Below are 15,919 nucleotides of genomic sequence, written 5' to 3' on the forward strand. Positions count from 1 at the left end.
AACCATTTATAACAGTTTATAACAGTGTATAGCTGAGAGGCAGCATTTTAAATTCTATTCCCCACATTTTTCTTCTTAGATGGTTCAGTGTTTTACAAAATTGACGTGATTAGCCATAGAATCTCATAGGATAAGATTTTAATTAGTGGCAGAAGAAAAGAAAGTATGAGGATTATTTATGATTATGATGGGGTTTTTTAATTTTACATATTAGGCCATGTATTATTTGTTTTGTAACTAGATATGTATTGAACAATTAATAGTCCCTGAATGAGACTAAATGATAATTTAAATGGATGTATTTTGCATGTCTCAGGATCAGCCCTCCTCAGACTCCTTGATTATGACTTCTCTGTTGCAAGGTTTCACAGACAAGAAAGTGAGAAGACTATTTATGGGATAATTAAGGCTACAGGATTATATATATTTTTTTTTTAAATTGTTTTAAGGGATTTCAAACTTCCTCCAGTCTTTTTACTTACAATTCTGCATAGTGTGAATCATGAAGTATTTGTAGTGGCTGGCCTTGTAGAGAAGCTGATGCTTTACCCAAAGAAATCTTCTAAGGAGCCTTAGGAGGATCATCTACAAGCTTCTTCCATTTCTTCAGTAATTGGCTGTTACATCCAAGTTCTTCCAGACGAAAGCATTTGTATCCCTGCCTATGGCAGGGGGTTTGGAACTAGATGATCTTTAAGGTCCTTTCCAACCCAAACCATTCTATGATTCTATGATTTAACAGAGTTCCGTTCTATACAAGTTCTGTTTTCTCATACACATTCCCAGATTTTTTAAAAATTGGCCTTGCTCTTTTGTTTCTCTCTTAAAGCTGCACCTGAAGATGTAGCAGCCCTAGCATGAAAAGCACTTCTGCATGATTACCCATTTAAATTTCTTGCACATATAGGTGAAATGTCAAGCCCAACGGGGATATAATTTAATTCTTGTGCTTTGAGAAGACTAGTAAGAGGTTTATTGACCATCTGAGAAAGGAAACTTTTGTTTGTTAGTGAACACTGTGTTCAAAAAGCCATTTCTGAAACTGTGAACTACTCAGTAGTACCGAGTCTTTGATGATACTTAGTCATCCAGTATCCTTTTCCTTCCTCCACTTGTTCAATGTTTTTCTTTCACAAATAGCTCCTGCCTGTTGTATTGTAAGTTGTTCAACAAGCTTACTTTTCTGTTTCTTGGGTGTAAGGGTTGAATCTGGGTTGGCCAAGATAGGCCTGAAAGACTAGGAAATTCTGTCTCCAGATGTGGCAAAGGATATGAAGTCTGTTGAAAAATGTAAATAGATTTCAGATCAGAGTTGGCTTCACCTAAGAAAGAATTGACATATGAGAGAGAGGTCACAAGGAAAAGAGAGTTTCCGTGTAAACATATTTGAGCAAAGGAGGATTTAAATGCAATTTCAGCCCTTCTGGAAATGTACCAAGAAGATAAACATCCTCCTAAAAGCAAATAACTAAGGTTGTCTTACTTCTGAAAATTGAGAGGACACCAGAACCGTTCTATTCTAAGGGAAGCCATCCTACTTCAGATATGTGGAAGACAACTCTGGGTTTTTTTATTCCCGTGTTATTTGAATTGGCAACCAGACTAGCTCATCAAGTGAAAAGGTTGGAAAAGGAAATATTTTACCAGATTTCCTTACTTTGGAGACTCTGTCTGCAGCCCTGGTATTGAACAAGGTATTGAAACAAGCTGGAGACAGAGCTGAGTGGACAGCAAATGCCCAAGTGATCTCTCCAAAATCTGAACCTGCTATTCCAAGGTCAATATTGCATTAAAATTTCCTGAGCCCACCCATTTTCCCATTAGAGAATTTCTAAGAGATCTGATGATTTTTGTGTGACAGGCCAAAATATGTTCCTTTGTCATATGAAAGCGAGTCCTTCAATGTATGATACCTGGAGATGTGTTGCCTTAGAGCAACTTCCTAGAGTTGTATGGAAACATATGGACTAGCTGCCCTGTTTCCTAGACCTTTTTTGTTAATTTTTTCTCCAGTTTTATCCCTTTTCCTTTCTGTGCAGAGTTCTTGCTAAATTATTTCTGTTTAACACTCAAGATTTAGGCACTAATTGACCTAATCATGGAAAGGTGCTTTTTAAAAAAATTCTACTTCCTCTGTTCTTTCTGTAGTTGAACTGATGTGCTTGGATTCTCTCACAAGAAAGCTTTTGAAGTAAGAAAGACTTCTCTAACTCAAAAGGGAAGTAGTGTTTGTTTCAGAGGAAAGAACCCAGACTGAGAGTAAGAGGAGATGAGGAGGACTGTTTTGCCGAAACTAAGTAACTTCAGTTTGTTTCTCCATGTACCATTTTAATTCAGCAAACATGAAGAGACTGTATTGGCCCAAACTTGAAAACAAATTATCAGGGAGACAAAAAGTAGCTTCTTGCTGCAGGTCTCAGTGGTTTTTTTTGTTTTGGTTTGGGTTTTGTTTTTGTTTTCCTATTTCAATAAGTCTCAACTTGGGGAAGATGCTACAGACAGGTTAGGTCTACTTGGGAAAACAAGAGTTCAATTATCTTACATTTCTGCTCTTCTCCCTTCCCCAGTGAAAAATACCACTTTCTATAGCCTAACAGCTAATCCTACTTATAAAACTAAGAAAATCTTTCTCTCCAAATTTTATTCCAAATTTCTCAAAAAATATGATTCCACGTTTTTAGTTTAAGGTCCAAAAACTGCATTAGGTAAATTAGAGAGGTTCAGAATACATTCTATAGTATAGAAATAATTTCTTTAACATAAATAATTGTCCTCTCTTTAATTCAGCTTTATGCCTGTGATTTGTGTTTCATGTTTTGTTCTAGTGAACTGTTTATAATATCAGTTGAATGTTTGTGTTTCATGGAGGTAAATGTGCACCCATAATGACAGAAATTTTATTATACAGGACTATGAAGAAAATGCAAAAAAAAGAAATCAGCAAAAATTTCAATGAAGCTATTATACTCTCATGGGAAATCTGAGTATATCTCCTTAACTGTCAGATCCCATTTCTTATTTTGGAGAGTGGTTCTGTATTTGTAAAGTTTGAGTACACGGTATAAGTTGTTATGGGTACTGACAGATGAGCTTGGTTTCTACCACCCAGTAATACCAATACACTAGCTCTTGCAAAAGCCCGTTAAGCTCAGCAGCATGTGTAATTTCTGCAACAAGGTCAAGTGAAATCTGTCTTGTAACATAGCAGAATCCTGGCAACACTGGAAATAGGCTACCACTAGTTGTCCCTTCTACCATCAGTGCATCAAGAAAGTCTTTATGACCAAACCCAGACTCCAGTCGTCCACTTTCTGCTGAGTACTGCAAACTCAAACTGTGTCAGATTCATGAGGCTAAAGAATACAAGGAAAAAAGGAGCTGAACTCTCTGTCCACGTAGGGGAAGATGTAAGGGTAGCCCCTTGATTTTTTACTGTTTATACATTTTACCAAATGACTCAATCCAATATGTATAAAACAGAATCTAGGACTCCTCTTCACATGAGAGTGGGTTCCTCCCTTGGCCATAGAGGTAAAACTCCTCTCACTTCTGTGTGTGCTCTCTCACCCTCTGACCTTGTGACTCTTGCGTTTCTGTCTGTGCAGTGGCCTGACTTCAACAGGAAAGGTGAGAAGCAACTCCATTCTGATTTTGTCCATACTTGGTGGGAACTGGGGGAAGGGGGCTTTTGTCCCTCAGGTGGGGAGAGACATGAATGCAGGTTTCCCATTTCCTGGACATGTGCTCTAACAATTAAGCTCTGTACTAGAGGCAGCACTCATCATAATCAACTGTTTTTCAAAGGGACTCTGACTCAATACTATGTATAGGTTTTAGGAGTGCTTTAAGCATACCAATTGGATTAGACCCATTAGTGGATTTAGATGTGTGAATATTTAGTTTGTGGATCTCTTAATGACCTTAGGTAAGGAGATGTCCTAACCAGGTTGCTTAGTTAAAACAAGGCATAAGCTTCTATAGGGAAGGTCATAGCTAAAATTTGGGTACTCAGGAAAGTTCTTCTCGACAAAACTGTAGGTATTATGGGTACGGATGTATTTAATTAGGTAAATAAAGTTTTTTATTAATTGTTTTGTTAACAAAGTATCTAAATTCTGCCTAAACTGAAATTTAAGTCTGTTCCTGAATCTGGACCTCACTGTGTTCTTTGTCTTCTGTACTTGTCTAAAAATATTGTTGTGTACTTGTTAAAGATTTTACGTTCATATACAACTTAGATAAGAGTATTCAAACTAATGTAAAATAAATAAAAAGTCTGCCTGTTAGGCTGGATCTGATTTCCAGGAGGGTTACTTGGTAACTGCAACATTTTCCACTGAGGTTATGTTTGTTTTTACCTGTTACACATTTCTGTCTTGGGATGACAGAGGGGTTTTTTTTTTTCTAATTATCTAGATGTAAATTATGAAGTTAGGTATTATTTGAACATTGTGATTCATAGGAACCATTATATAATGTATCTTGAAGACATGGAATCAAAAATGCTATTTAAAGAATGTTATCTGTATAACATTCCTGAGTTTCTCACCTTTTCCTTCTCTAATTTTCCAATGCAGATAACAATACCCAGACCTTCAGTGGCATCCACACAGTCTGCTTCAGAGAGCTTTCATTGTGGCCACCAGCTAGAGAAAAGAGAGCAGGATGCTCAGTCTATGGAACACACCGTGGAACTTTCCTCTCCAAAGGAAAGTTTGCCAGGTTTGGTTGTGACAGAAGATGCACTTCCAGCTAGTGCCAGCAGACCAGATTTGGTACTTAATATCAGCCAAGAGGTGCTTGACAGGGAAGGACTTGTCAAAGAATGTGTCAACGTCCTGGACCGTGGCCAAAAGGACCTACCTGAACAGCGTAGCGGGATACAGGAAGAGAAAGAACTTGAAAATATTCCTGTAGAGGAGGCTGAGGAAGAAAGGCTTCCAGTGGTTTCTGAGGATGCTATTGAAATGCTAAGCAAAGAACAGAATAATTCTTTGCCAGGAAACTCAAAATCTGCAGAGGAAGAACCTCTAATGAATACTGAAGCTGCTGAAGAATCAAAGCCAAGGCCCATCTGTTTGGTGCCAAGTCAAGATGAGGTTCTGACGTCGATAGCACCTAAAACATCAGAATTTTCTCCCCCAAGACTTACCAAACCACATGTTAATAGACAGGCAAGCAAAATAGCACCAGTTCAGGAAAATGGTTTTCATTCTGATAAGGAAGAAGTCCATATCCAAGACTTGAAATGCCACCAAGTGGCCCTTACTACTTTTTTGCACCAGGAGGACAAAAAAGAGAAAAATGCTCCCAGAAATGGAGAGTTATTCCACTGCATTTCAGAAAATGAGAATTCTCATCGATCTAAGAAGGACTTAGTTAAATCTCCTTTTGTATTCCGGCAGAGCCGAATCCCAGTTTTAGCACAAGAGATAGACTCAACGTCAGAGTCCTCTTCTCCTGTTTCAGCAAAGGAAAAGCTTCTTCTAAAAAAGGCCCATCAGACAGACTTGGTCAGACTACTTATGGAAAAGAGACAGTTCAAATCTTTCCTTGGTGACCTCTCAAGTGCCTCTGATAAGTCACTGGAGGAAAAAATGGCTGGCACTCCAGTACCGTTTTCTGAGGATGATGTCTTATCCTCATTTTCTAGATTAACACTGGACTCTCATTTCAGCAAGCAGACAGAAGATAGCGCTTTATCTCCAAGCAGCCCTCAGTCCAGAAAAAGCAAAATTCCAAGGCCAGTGTCCTGGGCAACCACTGATCAAGTCACCAGTTCAAGTTCAGCTCAGTTCTTTCCTCGGCCACCACCAGGAAAACCGCCCACTAGACCTGGGGTAGAAGCTAGGTAATGCAGAGAAAAATAGAAACAGGTTTTCAGGTTGCAAATGGATTTGAGCTAGACTGCAGTTACTATGCAGTATGTAATCCTGTAGAAGTTCCACCCTTTAACTAATTTTTTTAAAATGCTGGGCTTCAATTTTCTGAGAAGTCTTACATTGTTGGAGACTGAATGAGGACAGGCTGTTACACAAGAATGAGCCTGCTTCACCGTTAAACCTTGTACATCAATAGATGTGTGTTCATTATTTTGAAACCTCTCTATAACTAAATCTTTATACTTTTTTTTTAAAGTGGGGTCACTTTTCTGGAACTGTTGATTATTCACAAACCCAGAGAAATCAATAGGATCTGTCATATCCAGCCCCTTTGAAAATTAAACTGTTCTTATTGTAGCCATTTTAAGTATTTGGATTTGGAGATTCCAGCTCTTGAATCTCCTTGTATTGAGTAGTAGCTCTTGTATTGAGTTAGTTAGCTATGCTCAGATCATGGCTAAATAAAAACAACTAATTAAAGGAGGGCAGAGTGAATTCTAGAAGGCCCCCTTTGCCAATTCTATATACAGACAACCACGATCTAGTTTCTTCAGTGCCTACATTACCAGGATAAGGAGAATTTTGATACAGTAGTGCGAAATCCTCTGAAGGAAGTTGTGGTGTGCCTTTTCATCCCTTAAAATTGTGTATAGGAGTGTATTGATGGTGTGCAGGAATGGATGTACCCCTCTGAAACGGAGGCGATAAGCACTGTTCTTCAGTGTACTTCTTCCAGCACCACCAGGAAATTTCAGTTATCCTGTAAACACTTAGGCTGTTTATGTGGGTGAGTTTATGCAAATATAAATATTGTGTTGATCTGAACAACACAGAAACCAAAGTCTAGATCCAAACACCTCTACCTTATATGAAAGTTTAGCTCCAGATGTCTGTTCTGCAATGTAAGCTCATCCCTAGTTTCCAGTGATAACTGTGTTTCTATATGAAATTTAGTGAATAGATGGGAACAGAAATAATCTTTCTTCATTTCTTCTTAAGGTTACGCAGATACAGAGTCCTAGGGAGTAGCAGCTCGGACTCAGATCTTATCTCTCATCTGGCTCAAATCCTACAGAATGGATCTCAAAGACCAAGGAGTTCTACCCAGTGTAAGAGTCCAGGATCTCCACATAGTCCAAAAACACCACCCAAAAGCCCTGTCATCCCCCGACGCAGTCCCAGTGCCTCCCCTAGGAGCTCTTCTTTACCCCGTACTGCCAGTTCTTCTCCGTCCCGGGCTGGGAGACCCCATCATGATCAGAGGAGTTCATCCCCACATCTTGGGAGGAGTAAATCACCTCCTAGCCATTCAGGCTCCTCATCTTCTAGGAGATCCTGCCAACAAGAGCACTGCTGCAACAAACCAAGCAAGAATGGTCTGAAAGGGTCTGGCAGTTCCTTCCACCATTCCCCAAACACTAAGACTCCCACAGGAAAGAGCAAATCAACCACTAAGCTTAGCAGATAGGAACTGGGCCTTGACAGGTATAAAGCCTCCTCCTAAATCTGATGCATGTTGTGTCCGTGTACTGTGTATTTAAAAAAATAATCGAGAAAAGTATATTAAAAAAAAAATGTGTTGAATCTGCGCTTTTTAAAGAAAGTAAGCATCATAAACTATTCATGAGAAAGCATACTGTGTAAATAAGTGGCATTGCCTAAGAGCAGGCAGCAAGCAGATCTGCAAGAGGGGAAGTAGAGGCCAGGATAAGAATGACTAGGTAGTCAAAGAGGTGCAATGTATTTAAAGTAAAAAATATCTCTGAGTGTTTTAAAAGGGTATTTATTTCTATGTTTTTAGTTTACCTAGCTAGAAGATTTGGCCTAATTGTTTAAGGCCTTACATACTCAAGGGGTATGTAAGGAAACCTGAAAAGTTGATTCCCAAAATTACGTCACCACTTGGAGATAAGTACTGCTTAAGCACGTCTCTGCAGTTTTAAAAAAGCACACAATTTAGAAGACGATGGTATTTCTACCTTAAGTCTCTTCCAGTTTGAGCTGCACACATCTCTGAGTCACTCAGTGCTCATCTTGTCTGCTATCTACCATAGCACAGATTTTTTTACCTAAGGAAGTATCATATACCTTGCCCCTTCTTGACACTGATGACATTTTAAAAATTAATATTAACTTTTGCCAAGATGTTTTTATAGCTATATTCTTTAGAAATTTGTTTAGTACTAATTAAGATCCAAGAAGCTAATTCTCAGTTCTATATCATACATTTCTTTGGGAGTCATAGTGGGGTTCTTCAAACTGCATTCAGTAGAATCTGGAAAAGCATTCCCGTCTAGGAAACAAGAGAAAGGAGGAGATGTCTGCACTTCACTGAATGTTGCAGATTTACAATAAATCGCAATGTATGTTAGAAAATAAGTTAGAAAACAGAAGTACTGTTTTTCCCTTAACTCAACTGCAAAAGGAACGCTTGTTATTGCTGGCTTTTGTTTTTCCATTAGTTTATGGATCACTTAAACCACGGATCTTACCGTGCAGAGATGATTACCAACCAAGATTTGCTTTTTGGACATTTGTTTTATAAAAACATGAAAGATGAAACAGAGATGAGGAGATTGTCTGCTTTGTGAACTTGGTAGGTTATAGGCAACAGAAATACACTTAACAGCCTTACAAAATCTGGGTACGAATATTAGTCATCAAAGCAAAATATACAGAAAGCAATCTGAGATATTTTTTGTGTTGGATTCTTGTCGTTCTTTTGCCCAAATGTTTTTTTGACAGCCAAGCTTTGTTGTCTGTCAGTAAAGTCCATGGTGTCTAATTCCTCCAACTTTGTTTGGTAGTTACTTAATAATCTCGTGCTCTACAGGATCTCTGTAGGGAACATAACGGTACAGCACCTTTTGCTATATTCAGAAGAGAATAGTGGGTCAGCATAGTAACACACAAGAACGCAAGCCTGAGAAAGATGCAGCCAGCTTTCCCTAATTATTCCTGTTGTGGGGACACTGGATGCATAGGAGACTTGTCAGTCACTGATCTGCTTGCTGTAGTCATATGCCTCTCCAGCCAGCATCTGTGCTTTTTTATTTAACCTCTGCCAAATGAATACCTTTGGATTAAAAAGGGAATATTTTGTCTCTGAGCTAACACATTCTAATGCTGCATTAAAGCTGCCCTGGAGCTGCACTGAGTTTCACTTGCTTTGTCAGACTAAGTTGATTTTTTTTCTTTTCCTTTTCTTACTATGAATATGTAGATTGTTTCTCATATGTAATGTAGCACAGTGTGGAACCTTAATTTCATTCAGGTTTCAAGCACTACAGATGAATGCAATAGGTAGGGTATACCTGCTTTTTCTGAAGAAACATTGGAAAGTCCTATTCCTTTGTATTATATTGTATAATAGGTGCTATACCAATAATTGCATGTCCTCATGGTAAATTATATAATATAAATATTTATATATACATATATGTATATGCTTATATAAACTCATTCTTTCTCATTTTTCATTTGTAATTTATGGACCACAAATAATACAGTTCCCTTTCTGTTAGTTCCTGAATACTTTTGGCATTGCATCTTCTATTTCCCCTCCAAAATTTCTGGAATGCACAAATTCTAATAGCCTTTATACCTTCGTACAAGATTGAAGGACTGCTGATTTCTCAACCAGCCGATGTTTTGTCTTGCAGCTTGCTTTTTTTCTTTATAATTTTGTGTGTGCATATGCATATGGAACAAGAACAGAGACGCAAAGGTATTTTTATTTTTTATTACAAATAAGGCTTATGGTTACTCTTTTTTATTTCATATGTGAGTTCTTAATTATTATGAATGCTCATCATATAGGAGCAGTGACAGTCAATGAATACCTAACAGATGAATGTGACGACAACAACAAATTCCATCTTTTCCTTCCTGTTTTCTTCCTGTTTTCTTACAGTATACCATAAAGAGAATTTGGTCCCATTGTGATATTTTTGCCCTGGGCACTGCTGAAATTATCTGTTAAGGTAGTGTGGCAGCCTATGATTATTTTTCCTCCCCTCTCCCTTATTTCTGAAAAGCATTTTTTATGGTCGTGTAAGCTTATTCCTACCTTAACAAGGTCAGTTTTAATAGGTACCAACTTTATGCATCCTTGCCTGAAATGCTGAAGTTGAGGTGTTTATATTTTCTCTCCAGTGTAGCAGGATCCAGAAACAGGTAATTGCTTTACAGGTCAGAAAGAATATAACACCTAAGGATTTTTCATGCTGTCTTCAAAGTACAGACTCGTCCATTGTTACACATTACTATCTAAAATAAATCAATGCTGTAGAAATTCACTTGTACTTGAACTACTTGCCAATGTAAAAATAGTAAACTATGCCAAAACGGAGAAAGGGGTATCAATCGTGATTGATGACCCAGGCTTCTTTCAGTGCAGAAAAAGGTAAAAGCACTGTATATCCACAGTTGCTTTTGGCTGTGGATTCAACAGGATCTAGCGAGAAAATCGTGAAGATATAAATGGAGGAGTGATTGTGAATAACTTATCTTGAACTACCCGCTCTTTTGGAGTTTTTTTTTCGCTTGATACCCTCCCCCCCAAAAGTTTACAGAATTGCTTACTATAGTCTAATGTAGCAATCAGTTAATGTAGTTAGGTAATGGTCAGCTGATCAACTCATACATAAATATTAGCTTAATATTTCTAGAGGGCCTGTATAATCATCGAGAACTCTGTAAGCTTCAATATTTGAATATGCAACTGACTGCATAAAAACACCGATGTACCTGTGTGTGGCCCTTGTGCAGAGTGTAATGAATGGTTTACAGAGGGTTATCTGCAACAAATTTTCAGGGACTGGGAAGATTTTTCTCCATTGTACAAAACAGTTACAGTTACTCTGCATAGCACGCAGCAGCTTATACAGGGATTTTAGCTGGGAAACAATGTAATTCAAGGAGCTGTTTCTCTGTCCTCTTCAAGCCTCTGTTTCTTTGGAGGGCAGTGCAATGGAGCTATGACGTGTAGCAGATGCAGATGCTGCACACACATTTCCTTTTTATGGTGTTTCCTGTGTTGTGGCCAGCACTTTGAAGCATTTTTTAGAGAAATTGAGGCATGAAGCCTTTAAACTAAAATAGAACTTGGAAAGACTGAACATTTCACACAGACTTTTGTGCTGCAATATTGCATGGTATAATGAATCTAAGTTGCAACCTCAAAAATCTATATTAATATTAATAAACCTCATTATTAATTACAAATGCCAATTACTACTGAAGTAAAACTCTGTTAAAAGTAATAGAAGGTGTGATACAGTAGAGCAACGCTGGCAAGTTGTATGATGCTAGGCACCTATCTACTGCTTGAGCAGGATCGGTAAGCATAGAACATTTCACTGTTCAAAAGCAGGAGCAATATGAGGTCTTAACTACTAGTTACATACAATTATTCAGGAGGCAAACCCCTGGGGAATGACACGGGGCATTCATTATAGCCACCAGCCACATCCTGTCTTGGGAAATCTGGACATATTCTTGCCTTGAAGTCTGCATGTTTGAGATCAAGCTTTCTCACATACCTCACTAAACAGTCTTGATGTAAAGGGGAGGATCTGGTCCTATATATTTAAAAATAGCTTGAAATATTTTTCATCTGAAAAAGACTTGCAAGAGCTCTATCCTTTACAATTTGTAGTATTACAGTATTGACTATAGCTGGGAAAACACAATTTTGATTTTATATATATAAATACGCATTTGTACATAAGTGTATCTATATGTACACTTATGTAGATACTGTATATTATATAGAAACATATACATACATGTGTGTGTATATACATATAGATAGGAACAGTCTTAGCTACTGCATCCTGTTTACTGGAATTCATTTGCCAGAGTGAGCCGAGGCCTGTTTTGCTTTGATTTGCTCTGATCTCTTTATCTACCGTAATTTTGCTATGCCCTAATTCTGATTCTGTGTCTCCTCCATATTACAAGGCCTGATCCCATAGTCCTACTTGGGCAAAACTCCCATAAGTCCTTCTTACTCCAGTAACATTTAGGCAATGGTTGACTGTAATGCTTCTAAAAAAATATTTTCTTTTTCTCTTCAATAAGAATGTAGACAAAGCCAGACTTACAGTACAGACCCTTTCCTGTAAACAGAATTTTTCCATAATGAATTGAACATTTTTGTGGAACACTAAGAGGTATAAATTCTGGTAAGAAGAAAGTGATTATTCCAGTTTCTTAAAAGGGTCTAATGGCAAACTAGGGATATGTGCCTCCAATTTATATATACATGTTAAATGAGAGAGGAATTTTCTCAAGAGGAATAGGAAAATAAAAGAGAGCTCAAAGTCAAACTGGTTTCTCGTTATAGGCCTATAATATATTGATCTTAATTTTTTCATGCAGGACTGATCCTGTGAGGTGACAAGAGCCGTGCCTGTCTTGTCAATTCCAGTGAGCAAGGGGCTGCCTAGGTGTCTTAGGTTAACGCCATGTCATTGGTTGCAATTACTGCAATTTTCAGGAACTGGTAATGCTGGTAAAAGGAAGCGGGGTTCAGTGTTTTGACTACATGCAATACATAGGCATAGGTCATACATTTCTTAGCTAATACCTGCAAATCACATAAACACGCATCTCACACAAGAATACCTCAGCTGTCTGCTTGAAGCCAGGCTTCCTAATGTTATGAAATTTCATATTCAGCCTGGATTTTGTAATAATTGTCTGGAATTATCTTAAGATACTGTCAAATGCCAAAAAGTTTTATCTTATTTTCCTGTGGTTTAAATAATCAGGCTTTTAAATATTAACCCTTTGAGTTGTTTTTTTTTAAGGAAAAATGCATAGGAGTGTATTGTTTTGAAGTCTCATGTATTAACTTGGCAATTACTCTGGCCATCCAGGTTTGAATTGGTAATACATTCTCTCTTAACAGTAACAGCAACAAACCCAAATGTTAGCGTATGTCATTTACGTATTTTGCTTCTGTTTCTCCTCTACATGAAGGGCTTGGATCCTTGGTATTCCTGAACTGCTGTTCTTGTGCAGGTGAAACTTTCATTAAAATCAGTATAGGGTCTTGTTCTGTTGAGTTTTTTTCCCCCCTGTTTAGGGACTGAAGGAATAAACTCATTCTATAAATATCATATTTACAGTTGCTGTATTTTAAATTGGAAATTGCTTATTTTTTATTACTTTTATGACATGACATGCCTTTTGATCTCTACTTTTCTGTAAGAATTACTGCTGAGAGCCAACTTTGGCCAAGAGTACAAAGTGGTTTCTTCTAAAACAATACCACAAGTGGGCTACTCATACGAGGTCCTGATCACCCACAACTGTCTGTGGGAATTCAGCTGGAATTAATTTGAGTTACAGACGTTTGTTTCCTTTTGATGTCACTTGATTTTTGACCTAACTTTTTATATAAAGGACCTATAATAACAGCAGACCAGCTTGCTCCAAAAGATACAGTATAATTAGTTTGGTCTGCCTCGCTTCAAATCCTTTTAAACCAATATCTGCTGTGTGGCAGGCAAGGTCATAAAGGTTTGACACAAAGTGAGATGGGATTTTTTTGGCTATTTTACATCTTTTTCCTCTGACTGGAGATCTGGATTGGTTGCCTAGCAGCCTTCTCTGCATCCTCTTTACTTTCCTCGGCTAGAAAGCAAGATTTGAAATTCTTCCCCAACTTCTAACTTTCTTTCTATAGAGTCAGCCCAGAGGCAAGTTGCAGTGTTTGTGCTAACAGATGTCAATTTTCAAATGCTTTCCTATGAATATCCAAACTAGTAAATTAAGGAAATCACCAGCAATGCCTTCAGACAAGTACTGACTTTTTGAAGCTGCCAACCAATGGCTGCTAATCTAAAATCTCTGGGCAATACCACAAAGAATGAAATCTGTGTATTAATTAAAAATACAATGTTGTCACCCCATAAGAAATTAAGTTACGCAATAGTCAAATCTGCATCATGATTAAGTTAAGTGGAAAGTAGTTCCAAGATTGTTTGTTACCGTCGAGGAAGACAAGTGTTCGAGTCCTTCAAATTGTCTTGCTCAGTAATTGCAGTTCCTTTCCCCTCCTTGGAAATCTTCTAAGCCATTCTTTTCCTTTTAAGTTTGCTCAGGCACCCAAGAACATAAAGAGTTAATGCCCTTGTAATGGTCATTTGTACATAAAGTTGTAATTATTTATTTTCTCATTTGTACCATATCAAGGCTTTGTACAATGTTTTAAGTTTTGTTTCCAAATTATTTTGTATTTTATTTTTATAAACTGGTTCTAAATAAAATATTCATTCAGCATGCAAAACTTCAATTCTTGATTGTGTTTGTATAATGATTTAATTATTTATAAAGCTCCAGTTGAATTTTTTTCAATGTGTTTTATATTGCAACCCTGTACTCCAAATGGAGAAAGTGCTTTGACAGTGATTTTTTTTTTTTTCTGTTACAAGAAAGCAAAAAGCAAGTGTCTGTTGGTACTACTGTAACATGAGTCAGGTGATCGTATTGCAAGTTGGAATCATTGGATCAATGGAAGTTTTACTGATTTAGTAGGTTCGTGTGTTGTGTATTAATAAGAATAGAAAAACTCAACCAGCCTCCTCAGAAACCTCCCTTTCTATTTGCTCTTGCTCTTATCCATACTGTCTGTATTCAGCCAAACAATACATGATTGACACAGCCAGATCAGCCACAGCCAGATCCAGCCACAATATGGTGGATTCCAGCTTTGTCGTTCTGAAAAAGCCAGCTACTTCTTTTTTTTTTCTTTTTTTCTTTTTTCCCTTTTTTTTTTCTTTTTTTTTTTTCCTTTCAAAATTGTAATTTCTTACTTAGTCAGAGGCCACCGTAATTCATTTCTTTGGAGATGATCAGCTCACCGAGCTGATGTAGTCACCGAGCTTTTACAACCTCTTGAGGAGACCCGTTTCACCCTCTGTACAATACACTTAAGTGGCAGATAGCAGAGAAATGAATGAACGGGAGTTGTTACTCACTCTGAGCAGTTTGTGCTACATGGAAATGCCGTGTTAAACTACCAGTTGCTCTAGTTTCTCCAAGATCCTTTCATTTCTCTTTCTAGTAAAACTAGGTAAAAGTAGACTATCGTATCATCACAATTTGTATTTGTAGTTTATGTGCCTGCATGTCTTACTCTTTGTATGCTGTGGAAAATACTGCCTGCTCTTTGTGCAGCAGAACAAGGTTTTTAGGGAAGTCCAGAAGAATTGGAGAAAATTCCCTGGATCTCTTTCTCGGCATTATCACCATTATGCCTTGTATGTAAGGCAAATTAAAAGCCAGTTCTGCCCCTGTTCAAATCATTGGCAGTATTTTCATTAAGCTTCATGACCAGGTCATTAGCTCTTGTCATTTATATAAATAGCTCAAATTGCTTCACGCAACAGGAAACAAATTGGGAATTCATTTACTCAGTAACATTCCAAGAAAATGATGTTTCATCTTCTGTTAAGAGCAGACAGAAATTTAATGGCATGCTTCTGGACGGTGTGGGCTTTTGGTGCTCCCAACAGAACTATTGTTTGAATGCAGAAAGGGCACATAAATAACAAGCCAGCTGTGTTAATTTGAAGATGAAAATAACAAATTTGCACACTCTGTACTGGAGACAGGTAGGTTGGTATCTTTCCTTGTTTAAAATGTATGTAAATTCGGATCATATCAGAAATGGAAGAGTGGTTTTGATCTGGCTCCAGTATACATTAGTGGTACAACTGACAGACTGTGTGAAAGAAGCAAGATTGAAACAAAGACACTGTGGCAGATCAATGTTGAGGTCTAGTAGTTGTCGGACCACTAAAGTGTCTTTTAGCATTGCCTGGCTTGTCATCTTTATTCATACAGGAGATCCAGTCTGCCCACTCTGCTCTTAAGATCTGGCTGCGCTTCTCTGCACTTGGACTGCAGCTTTCTCTCATTTAAAATCGTACTTGAACACAAGAAAGCTATGTAGTGCACACAAGCCAGTTCTCCCTAGAAATGCTGTAGTAAGTGAAATTCAAGAATTAACAATTGGAGAAAGA

The 15,919-nt window shown here is 37.7% G+C and overlaps 1 protein-coding gene across 1 annotated transcript in view; it reads left to right on the plus strand.

Annotated features, from left to right (window-relative positions):
* Window positions 1–8,001, plus strand: part of TTBK2 (tau tubulin kinase 2) — a 73,398-nt gene extending 65,397 nt beyond the window's left edge. The window contains 2 exon segments of the mRNA XM_009319202.1: window positions 4,578–5,851; window positions 6,882–8,001. Of these exon segments, the coding sequence (XP_009317477.1) occupies window positions 4,578–5,851; window positions 6,882–7,350 (1,743 nt within the window). The 3' untranslated portion in view covers window positions 7,351–8,001.
* The last annotated feature ends 7,918 nt before the right edge of the window (window positions 8,002–15,919 follow it).

Source organism: Pygoscelis adeliae, unplaced genomic scaffold, assembly GCF_000699105.1.
Source record: "Pygoscelis adeliae isolate BGI_AS28 unplaced genomic scaffold, ASM69910v1 Scaffold22, whole genome shotgun sequence".
NCBI classification, from domain to species: domain Eukaryota; kingdom Metazoa; phylum Chordata; class Aves; order Sphenisciformes; family Spheniscidae; genus Pygoscelis; species Pygoscelis adeliae.